This window comes from Hydra vulgaris, chromosome 05 (genome assembly GCF_038396675.1).
Source record: "Hydra vulgaris chromosome 05, alternate assembly HydraT2T_AEP".
In the NCBI taxonomy this organism is placed as follows: Eukaryota; Metazoa; Cnidaria; class Hydrozoa; order Anthoathecata; family Hydridae; genus Hydra; species Hydra vulgaris.
The window spans coordinates 15717237-15729681 of NC_088924.1; the positions used below are offsets into that span (position 1 = coordinate 15717237).

Here is a 12445-nt window from a genome sequence, read left to right on the forward strand (position 1 = left end):
AGGTTAAGAAATGCCGCTCACTTCGAAAAAAAAGGCATTTTGCATGTTAGAGTATGCTCGGACTCAGTCAGCGAATACAGTGCAGCCTGCCTTCTTCACAAAATTTGCAAAGAAGTCACCAACTACAAAACAAATTAGGACTTGGCACCAAATATTTTAAGAAAAGGGCTGCTTATGCACACCTAAATTGCTAGGATGACCATTTTTCTTCGAAGGAAATGTGAACAAAGATGTTTATCTTCAAATGCTTCAAAACTGGCTAATTGATCATAGAAAATAAAGACGAAAGTTTCATTTTTCAGCAGAATGAAGCTCCACCTCACTGGAAGCTGACTGTACAAGCCTACCTAAATGAGGTTTTGCCAGAGAGATGGATTGGTACTGAAGAAGATGGTTTGCTTCTGAAATGGCCACCACGATCACCCGACCTTTCTCCGTGTGACTTTTTCCTCTGGGGTTTTGTGAAAAGACTAGTCTTCGTACCTCCTCTAAAAATACTACAAAGTTAAATTAAAGTTTTTTACGCAAAATCAACCTAATCGTCAGGAAAAAACATAGGCAAAATAATCGTTATATATATATATATATATATATATATATATATATATATATATATATATATATATATATATATATATATATATATATATATATATGTAAGACGTGGATGAACAGTTTTTAACTATGCTAAGACGCTGGTAACGACGTAAAGTGCCCATATTAATCTAATAAACGTTACAGTAGACAATGAAAATTCTTTCAAACACTGTATTTCAAAGATAACAGTTAGAATATCATATTTTGTCAAACAAATTGTTTTTATATATATACAAATACAGCCGGTTGTTTTTAATAAGTGTTTTTTCTTTATGCAAAAATGCAGCATGGCCAATTATTTTTAATTCTGTTCTTCTTTTTGCTACGACTTGAATAATTTTTATGCTTAACAAATGTCTTATAAACGATTTGTTGATAAAGCAGTTAACAAGAACATTAGAAACAGCGGATAGCTTAGAAAACAACGCAGCAGTTGTAACCAGCGGTGGAGGAGGAGCAATCTTTAATAATGCTAAGATGCTTACAACAGCATAAGGTGTCCATGTTACAAAAAACAATACACTAGACGATGAAAATACTTTTAAATAATGTTTCTCAAAGATATCAGGCTGATTATCATCTTTTTGTCCGAGATTGCGAGTTCTTCGACGATAAATTACCTTCTTGCTTTTAAATAATCCGATTGTTATTAGTATACCAGGAAAAATATTGCAAAAAATTAAAACTGATAAAATATAAGATAGAGAGTCTGATCGAGTCAAGTTCCAATCTAATGAACAGCGTCTTTTATCAAGATCTAGGTCATATTTTGACCAACCAATCGCAGGAAATGTTGCCCAAATAAATCCATATACGTAACATACTGATATCAAAGCTGTTCTGTACCAGAAACGCTTTCGATTTTTAAAATAGTAAATAGGATATTTTATGGCCACAGTTCGACTTAACGAGTGTACACACAGATGAGTAATACTTGTGGTTGCAAATCCAAACACTGCAAACCCGCTTGCTATACACAATGAGTTACTTCCTGATAATATTTCTCCTGATGTTAATATATGCGGTAGTAATCCAATTATTGATTCCAACAAATTTGTAAAAGAGATGCTTAGAATAAATAAATGCGCTAATTCTTTCTTTTTCACTTTAATAGAAATAGTGTAGCAGGCAGTTGTGTTTAACACTACTGATAAAACAAGTATTATAGAAAGGAAAACTTTATATGCTACTTCGTATGGTTCCATTACCTACACCCTAAAGATGAAATTTCAAAATAACTTGTCAGCTCAACTGTTTAAAAATGTTGAAAAACTTATTCTTTACCGAGTTTTTCGTTAAAGAATTACTGTTAAAACAGAGAGAGAAAGAGTTTACTTCAAAGCTTACTCTTAAATGCAGTGTTTTCATTGACATTGATTTCTCTTTTTGTTATAAACGCAATTTTAATTGTTTGTGAATCACTATAAGAAAAAGGATAAAAGATTAAAACTATTTGTTTTAAAATTGAGCAAAAAAAAACTAAAAGGTCATTGAAACAGTTTTCTATTATTGAGGTCTTTTCTTTTATTATTTCAAAAAATTAAAAGTTTTCTTTTAAGAAAAAGTAACATGTATATTGTTACCTTTTTGCTTTGAAAACAAATTTAAATGTGCATTAAGTTGCACATCTACAAATCAAGAGTTGCAGCTAATGGTTTTTTTTTTGGTTTTTTTTTAATGTAGTAACTATCCAAGTTAACAGTATTTTTTTTTTTAGCAAAAAAATTTTAAATAATGAACAGAAAAAGAATAGTGTTTTAGATTTAACCAATTGCAAACAAATCAATAAAGACAACAATAGAATAAGGGTAGACTCTCAAAGTCTCAATATATAACCTTAAATCAAAATCCTTACAAAAATTAGAAGGAATAAAACTTAAGCAAATTTATGTTAAAAACAGTGAAATATTGCTACAAAACAACATCATAAAATAAAGGAATGGCTGCACGTGGAGATTTATGTTCCAAACAACTTTTTTATTGAATATAAAAAGCTTTTATTTATTTAAAAGCAATGAAACAAAACAATCAAAATTGCATTCTTTAAAACTCAATCAAAAATACTTGCTTTGAAAAAAAAAATTTATCAATAAGGCCAAAAATAAACTTTTGACTAACGCTTTGTTAAACTTTTACTAAAAATTAATAAGGCTCCTGGATAAAATTCTTTTAAAATTCTTTATCCCGATTTGTTGTTACTTCATGACTATTTGATTTTTCATAAATGACCGCGTTTTTTTCAGCTAGCGTTCATTACAAAAAATTTATTGAGTAAAGTATTAAACTATACAACGACAGAAACTAAATAGCTGAGGCCATAATATCAAAAGTCGTAAGTATCACGTGTAACTTCGTCAAAAACTTGAAAAAAGCAAAAAATTTATAAATTCTTCTAAAAAATATTTAAATTATTTTAAAGTTTTTATCCTGCTTTATTTTAGTTCGCGACTATTAGTAGACCTAGGATGAGCGCCGCTTAAATTGAACTCGCTCATGAGTGGTGCTCAAATATTTCTGAGCAAAGCGTGAACGCGAGCGACGTCAAATTTAAATAAACGTTAGCGCGAGCGAACGCGTTTTCGCTACCGCTCAAAAATTACGCTAATTCCGCGCCATTTAGCGGCTAAATATTGTACTCCGTGTTGAAATGCGCCATCCAGCGGTCAATTATTTAACTTCATTTTTAAAACACTACATGTTTTTAACCAGCCAAAGATCTTCTTAATATTAATACCGCAGTTAACGTTTATCATTGTTTCACTTTTTTTTTTTTAAAGTAGTTACTTTAAAAACTTTTCTGAATTTCAAAGCACGTTCTGAAAAAAACGCGGTCATTTATGAAAAACCAAACAGGCAAGAAAGCAAAGATATATAAACTTTTTAGAATTCAATTATTATTTATAAGTTACAAATATATAATGAAATTATAATAGAAATATTAGGATCTAGAAGTAAGTATAGAAAGTATATATTATATATTCTAAATATATATTTATATTTTTTATTTAAATTGTAGAAAGGATCATCAATTCTAAATCGTTTCCATTTTGTAGTTTTAGTTTCATTTATGGTTTTTTAAGTTTTTAAGTTTTGTTTTTATTGAGCGTATATTTTATTGCTTAAAAGGAAAATAGAGTTATGACCTAAGCTTTACTTTTGACTTGCATTTTTTTCATTTCTTTATTCAATAAATATATGTATACGATTTAAATTATTAAATAAACAGTAAACGGTAACAGTAAGAATTATATCATAGATTATACATATTATGTAGAAGATTAATTATAATTATAATATAAATATAATTTTATATATGCTTATTTTTAAAAGTTTAAGTATCGTATATATATATATATATATATATATATATATATATATATATATATATATATATATATATATATATATATATATATATATATATTTGGTTTACTGTAACTTATTTTAAATTTTCATTGATCATGTCATATTATTAACTTTTATTTTTATATAATTTAGAACAGTAGTAAAAAAAATTAGGTAAAAAATTCCTAAGATTATTTTAATTTTATATTAATAGCAATAACACTTTATTGGTATCATTTATATTCTCCTTTATTGCTACTACTAAAGTGAAATATAAATGGATAATAGAAGGAAAGGAAATGTTTGTAACCCAGTCATGTAAATATTTGTTTTTATAAATTACGAGTGTAAATTATTTTCAATCGGCAAATACAATACTAAAAAAAAAAAAAAAAAAAAAGGAAAGAAGAATTTTTACGGGTTCTTTCGTCTATTATTGCTTTATTTTTGTAGGATAGTAAATATTTTAGCTTTTGCCCTTTGGATTACAAAATAATTGAAAATTGAGATATGGCTGAAGAAGGTACAAGTGGTGCATTTTGGATTGATGAAATCCAAGTCAACAGGTATGTTACTAAATTTGTTTATTTAAAAAGTGAAATTGGTCTTGTTACCTTGTTAGTCTGAAAGTGACACTGGCAGGAGATTTTGGTATTTTGCAGCATTTTATCAATGTGATTTAGGCACTAATTTGTCCAGTTTTAATAATTGTGAACTTATCCATATAACTATTCAGCTTGACAGTATGACAGTTTCAGATTTTCAAGTTAACATGCCTCATGTCTGCTTCGCTGCTTGTCATAGCAAGCATACGCTAATAAGCTCCATCAAATTACTAAATTAGCTATCATGAACCAAAAATGTCAATGCTAATTTACATATTTTTATCTTTCAAGTCAATTCAGTTCTTAAAGTGAAGAATCTGAAGATGTAGAGGAACAGATGGACAATGACAAGCATGATGTTGGCCCCCACCCGAGTTCTTCAAACTCATAGGGCCAAGTAAAACTGGAAAATCTGGACTCTTGTTTGAACACTGCATGAAAAACTGCACTTCCCGAGCTATGCGGCCAATCTTCATGGCAAAAAATTCTCTTTCAAATCTTCGTAGGCACATCAGGGTGATAATTGTGCACTTGATATAAACCTGAATAGCTGTATATGTATAATATCAAGTGCCTTAGCACAGGTTCCTGAACTGCACAGATTCTTTGCAAAGTATGAGTCATTATATCTTTTAAAGGAACTAAAACTGAATAGTTCTCCACTGTTATGTTTGCAGGATAACATTTCAATTTTGCATCTTTGACATCATTGTAAGCGGGGTAGATGTTATATTCTTTCACCAAGGCTCCGCTTCTAATCAATTGATAGGAAGCTTTTGTCAGACTTGCATCAATTATTAAAGCCAGTGCTTCGTCTGCTGAATATTTAGTTGCTTTATCTGTATTTGATATATTTAAAACATTCTTGGCAGCAATAACAACAGATTCATCTCTAAATTTTTTATTAGCAGCAAAAAATAGTTCATTGGATGAATGAGATTCAATTAAACAAGATACACGCCGTTTTTTAGTTTTATTAGAACTATTATCAAATGCAACTGGTTTTCGACCACGTCTACTTGCAGTTGGTTCATTGTCTTTTTTCTGACAATTAAATATTCATTAAGCCAGTTCACAAACTTCTTTTCAAAATTTTTCACAGTATAGTTTGCAGATTTCCACTTTTTTTTATACAAGTAAACAAATCGTTGAACAGCATGTCTAAAATCAACGTCTTTAAAATCAGCAAATTTTGGCTGAATAAATTTTAATATCTTCAGTAATATTTTGTTTTGAAATACTAAGATTGTTTTTTTGGAGAAAATTATGAATGTCTAAGTTTAACAAAACCATATCTAAATAATTATTGTAACAAGTATTTTGTATTTAAAAGTAAAATGTTATAATATATATGCCGCCTGGACTACTAATACTTGTAAGTAATTAAGTTACTACAAGTGTTAGTAATTAAAATTAAAAGTAATTAAATTACTGTCAGTGTTAGTAATTAAATTACTAACAACTACCAAAAATATGTTGTTGCTATGTTATGCAAAGTAAGGTATCCATAGTAACCAAAAAAAGTTAACCTCATAAGAATTCCGAATCTCATTTTAATACATACCCCCAATATTGTGTATTTAGCGCAAGTAAAATACTGTAAAACAACGTTAATGTAAAAATGAGTTGTTGCTATGCAAAATTTAGTACCATAGCAACCAAGTTAAAACATACATAAAATCTGAACGGGGATTTAAGGGGACGAGCAATCAATTAAAACTCGATTGAAGCATCATATAGCTCAAATAAATATAAAACAACACATGGCAAATTGTGGTAATTATTAGTTATTGTGCGGCAAAAAATAAGTTTCTTAAGAAATTTTTTTTTTTAATTTGTGATTTTCAAAGTATAACTGAGATAACATGCTATAACAAATTTATTTCACACATTGGTTTTTCTTATCTCTAAATACTCAGAATAACATGTACTAATTTTTTGTTTCAAAAACGTAGATGTAATTGAAATATAACACAACGTTGATGTCACCGTTAATTACTTATTTATAATTTTTTTTTTTTTTTTTTATCTCAATATTCAAATGCTTAGAGTCCTGGTAACTAAGGGATTTAATATAAATAAATTATCAATAGATTTCTCCTAATATATGTAGATACTAAAATTAAATAGGTTTTCAAGATTAGACAACTAAAATTTTTCCCATTTTGTCCACCTACTGGCCCACTGTGCACTGGTGGTCTGATGGTCTCACCGGCCGGAGTGCTTTGTTTGCCATTTTTCGAACCAAAGAGAGCCACACCTATGATGCAATAGCAAACGCCATCAACATTATGCACACCGAATTCGGCTTTGAAAAGAAGGTAATTACCACCATTACAGACAACAGCTCAAACTTCTGAAAGCATTCAACGTTTTTGAATTTCAACTAGTTGATGAGACCTCTGATAATTCCGACGACGTGAATTCCGAAGAAGTCGAGAAAACGGAGTTTTTCAAGATATCCAAGATTTTGAGTGCTGGGCCTGTACGTCCTCCCGTACCAGAGAAAAGGCAACAACTTGATTCCGAACATAGCGGTGAAGAAACTTTGAACCAGAGCATCGACTCCATCGAGTCCTTACCTGAAGAAATTTGCCTTTCTCCTCATTTCAAATGCGGATGCCACCTACTTAACCTGGTAACTGCCAATGACTGTGTCTGTTTCAAGAACCATCCGAGCTCATTTACGAAGTTGAAAAGAAAAGTAGAGCAAAAACTGCAGGCATTCTAGAATCATTAGAGCAGGAGTTATTTGAAGGCTGATCCTATCAAGTCGACTATGGGTAAATTATTCGTTATTTACAATGGCACTCGATAGAACGGATACTACGAAGTTATGGATTGGGCCCGAGATTTCCTGGTCAACAAGAAGAATGCGTTTGACAAGCTTTGCAAAGACCTTGGTGACATCAAGAAATTCACTCAGGCTGAGGTCGAGAACCTCATTGAGTACACCATCATCTTGAAGCCCTTGTCGGAGGTTCTGGGCCTCTTTCAAAACGAATCAAACGTCTCAATTGGATGTCTGTTGCCTTCTATCCAGCTGTTAAAAGAAGAGTAATCGGGAATGGAAAAGATTCCATAAATTGTTCATTGCAAAAGTCTCATTAAAGCCGTGCTGTGGGATTTGCAGAAGAGATTTGGCAATATGTTCCATGATTCAAGACTCCGCCTTGCTGCACTCTCTAATCCTTAATTCAAGCTGTTTTGGGTATCTGGACAAGAGCGTCATTTGAACATCCGCCTTCTGAAACGTGAAATCACTGCTAGAAAGGAAATTTTCCAAGATGGAAGCTCTCTGTAAGTAAAATTATTGTGGCCCATTTTTCTCGATAGCCTACTATATCGAGTCTTGTTCTTTTAAAAATTGAAATGTAACAATTAAAACCTTTGAATTTCTGTAAAGATCCGACAGTTCCAACTTTAGCGAATCAGCCGCAGATGAAAATCGTGGCACGAAGCAGAGAGGGCGATTCTTGGATGCCGACAAAAAGCGCAGCTCGAGTGATCTTAATGAGTTGGATTGTTACTTCAATGAGGAGCAAGGTGATCGATCTCAGCTTGACATATATCCGACAATCAAATCAATTTTCAGGTACATTTTATTCATTTTTAAATCCACTATAAATCAAAAAATGAACTAATTAAGACTTAAATGTTTCATAATTTTTTAGACAGTACAACTCTGCTTTGCTCTCGTCTGCAGCTTGTGAGCAAACATTTCGGGGGACTTATCTTCAGATAAGTGCCAAACAGGGATTGATGACCAACAACACCTTTGAGAAGTTGACTTTGTATAAGATCAACAACAACATATTCAAAGATTGGAAAGTGACTTTATCGACCGCGAAAAGATGATTCTCCTGCTCAGTGCCCACTTCTCAAAATGGTTTTTGGCCAATGCAATTTGGTTCACAATTTTCCAATTGTCAGTCATGTTAGTTATTATTTAATTAATAATTGTATAACTGTCGAATATTCGTGTTACTCCTTCCTACTAAGTGACCAACTAACAATTAAATTTTCTGAGCGGATTTGCAAGCGTCCGTTCATAAAAAGCTGCTAAGCAACAAATTGAGCGCCGCTCAGAATTTTCTTAGCGAATCCAATGTCTGACTATTAGCATGCATGTATTACAAGAATATTTTGAATAAAATATTAATATATACAATAACAAAAACAAAATAGCTTTGATCTAAATCCCATAGTGCCAAAAGTCGTTAGTATCACGTGAATTTTCCTCAAAAACTTTTGTAAAAAATAAAAAAAAAGAGATTGTGAACATAATTTTTATATATATATATAATTTTTATATATAATGTATGAACTGAAAAAAACAAGATTTAGCAAAGAAATCGTCGTTTCTTGAAATTATTCCATTCCTTAAGATTGACAGCAAGAAAATAATAAAGTACACTTTTTTTTTTAATTTAAGAGGAACTGTGCCATTGGGGTAAATGGGACAAGCGAGTAATTAAAATATTAACAAAAATTTTAATCTAAAATTATTTATAATATGAACTACGTAATCTTCCTCAAAGTTCCAGAGGTTTCCACAACATAAATACAAAAAAATAATGGGGAGAAGTTTTTTTTAACTTTTTAAAAGAGTTTATATATTTTTTTCTTTTTTAAATTTTTTGACGAAGCTACACGTGATACTTATGACTTTTGATATTATGAGAATTGGATCTCAGCTATTAAGTTACTGTTGTTGTATAATTAAATACTTCACTTGAAAATTTTTCTGTAATGAACGTTTGCTAATTGTCATGAAGTAATAATAAACCACGATTATAAATTTTAAAAGAATATTATCCATTTAAGTTTAACCGAGCGTTAGTCAGTTATATACATCAAAAAACGGGGGGACCCCGTTTTTTGATGTATATAACTGACTAACCTCTTGATGTATATAACTGACTAACCACTAAACCTTTAATGATAGATAGGAAAATAATGAACTTATATCAAATAAATATTTACCAATAATTAAAATTGATGTATAATATACCAATGATTCCTAAAATCTTTATTAGTAAGTTTAATAAATATCAAAATGAGAAGTATTTCTTAAGAATAAAGCAAAGTATAGCATTACTTAACTGCCCCAAAAGTGAGAACAAAGAGTTGATAAAATATTTTTTTTACTATTCTCAACTAAAGTTATATTCATCGATGAGTTTTAAATTATTTAACAACTTTTTACTCTCACGCTTGGGGGCAGTTGTTGTCAAAATTTTAGGACGTTATGGTTTCCAGGCTCCAATCATCACAAATTTTTGCAAAGCATCCTTATTTGACATAATTATAAACACATAAATGTTTCGAGTTTGTTCTACATCAGAAAGTTAGTTATCTCAAATTTTATATATATATATATATATATATATATATATATATATATATATATATATATATATATAAATATATGTATATTCTTTTAACAATTTGTATTTTTGAATTTTTTTTTTTTTTTGACTATTGGTGACTATTTGTATTTTTAAACAATACATTCTTTTTTTACTATTTCTATTTTTAAATATTTTGTTACAAAAATTTTAGATATTTATCTTGATAAAAACATTACTTGGAATCATCATACTGATTATAAAAGCACAAAAATTTTTCAAAACAAAAGGATCTTCCATAAATCACGAATCTACCTCAATAAGAAAGTCTTATTTCAACTTTATTATTCATTTATACATAGTTATTTAAATTATCCTCATATTGCTTGGGGAAGTACAAAAAAAAGTTCCAACGTCTTTATCTCCGCTAGAAACACACAATCAATTATTCAAATCACTTCTCTGATTCGAAGCATTATTTTATTGAAATGAGAATGCTAAATATATACGAGTTAAATGTATTTAGCATTTTATGTTTTGTATATATATGGGTAAATGACTTATCCTAGCCGTTTTCGAAGATCTTTTTACTTTTAAACCAATTAATAAATATATTTTGAGAAATATTAACTTTTTAAATGAACTTTTTTTTCAGACAAACTTTAATCAGTTTTGTATTACCTATCGTACCTTTGGAATAAAATTGATTTGCCGAATTTTAATTTAATCTATTACTTTTTGCCTTTTAAAAACAAACTAAAAAACCTCATTCTTATAGTCGATAATATATTGAGATATTATTAGGAGTAAAAATTAAAAATATATTTTGGTCTACTTTTTTATTTTTTATTTTTTATACATGTTTACGTTTACAGAAGTTTATTCCAGTTATTATTATTATTATTATTATTATTATTATTATTATTATTATTATTATTGTTATTATTATTATTATTATTATTGTTATTATTATTATTATTATTATTATAGTTATTATTAATATTATTTATTTTATTTATTGTTCTTATACTTTTTACTTTTTAATTTATAAGTTGTTTACTCTAGTATAAAATTCTAATGGAAGATCCAATTGATCTTTCTTTAAATACATTGATTATTTACCTTTCAATTTTGTAAAAGTTTATTAATTTTTTTGTTAACCTTATCTTTGTTAAATGCTTCTTTAAGGTTCTTACAACAAGATCCTCGCAATATTCTTTCAGATACCTTGTTTATATTTGTTATATATTCTACCATTGTAAGTTTATATTATTATTTTTATTATTGGTTATATAAAGTTCTACAACGACCAACAAATGTAAACCAAAAAAAAATTTAATTTTCTTTGTCCCACTTCACACCTCAAAAAAGTTATTTAGAAGATACTCAAAAATAAAAATACAACAAAAAATAATATCAGTAAAAAATTGAATGTAAGTATACATTTTTATTTTTATTTCAGAGGAAGAGGATGTTAACAAAAAATTGACATTATTTTCAAGGGAGGGTGTGGTCAAAAATTGACTAGGCGTGATAAAGAGGGAAGGAGTGGTGTCAAAAAACCAAGAAATATTACTGACATTATTTATGGACGGCTCTTTATTGGAGTTTTTGGGTTGTGCCACTACCCCGAAACCCTCTTCTCCCCATTGTCCACTATAAAATTTCTGTTAAAAAATGTATAAAAATTTCTTATTATGCTTCATTGCTAGTTCGTGACTATTTTTATGCGTTTATTAAAAGAATTTTTTTTAATCCTATAATATTATAATAATGAATTTAATGCTGCTGCTACTGCTGCCGTTACTTATTCGTGAGTGTTTGACACGGAAGTTACAGTTAATGGCAAGAAAGAGTCGCAGCCCTTTTTGTATCAGAAAATATGAACAAAAGTGTATGCAAATATCTAACTTATGTAAACTTCAAATTATGCAATGTTAAAACATATATCAAGTTTTACAATTATACTTTTACTTTAAAATTGAATTACGGCAACATTTCTTAATTTCGATTTATAGCATTTATTTGCTGTTTTAAAAATTTATTTGCATTTATTTGCTGTCTTTTATTTATTAAATAGTTTTAAAACTTTTATTGAACATTATGCCTTAGAGGCCGAAGTGGTTAGGTGAACATTGTGAAGTGAAATGCAGTGGTTCAAATCCTTGCTCTTCCATATTGTTTTTTTTATCTTTTTTAATTTTTTAAAATAAAAAATAAAACATTTTTAAAGTTCAATAGATATTTTTACTTTTATAAAGTTTTACTTTCATTTAAAAATTAGATAATTAAAAATTTTATTTTGCCGTTTTCATAAACCTATTCTATCTTTTTTTTTTTAAATAGTGTTAAAAATTGGCAGTGCCATAGTCTGCCTTTGGGGCCGAAGTGGTTAGATTGCTGCGCTTCCGAAGTCGCTTTTTATCGCTTGCATATTAATTTTTTTAAATCTTTTCCAATTTTCTAAAATACAAATTAAAATATTTTCAAACTTTTATTGTTGATATATAAAGATATAATATACTATAACAAACGAAAGGGAGAGAG

At 28.9% G+C, this 12445-nt stretch overlaps 1 protein-coding gene across 1 annotated transcript; it reads right to left on the bottom strand.

Annotated features, from left to right (window-relative positions):
* Positions 1 to 754: 754 nt before the first annotated feature.
* Positions 755 to 2299, bottom strand: LOC136079978 (pinopsin-like). The gene is made up of 3 exons (XM_065796634.1): positions 2181 to 2299; positions 1945 to 2018; positions 755 to 1812 (listed from the first exon to the last, which is right to left on the bottom strand). The coding sequence occupies exon 3, from the start codon at positions 1800 to 1802 to the stop codon at positions 795 to 797; it is 1008 nt and encodes a 335-aa protein (XP_065652706.1). The 5' UTR covers positions 1803 to 1812; positions 1945 to 2018; positions 2181 to 2299; the 3' UTR covers positions 755 to 794.
* Between the last annotated feature and the right edge of the window lie 10146 nt (positions 2300 to 12445).

What these genes read in the sequence shown, in the direction of transcription:
- LOC136079978 (XM_065796634.1), bottom strand. Translation starts at nt 1,802, where the DNA reads ATGGAACCATACGAAGTAGCATATAAAGTTTTCCTTTCTATAATACTT.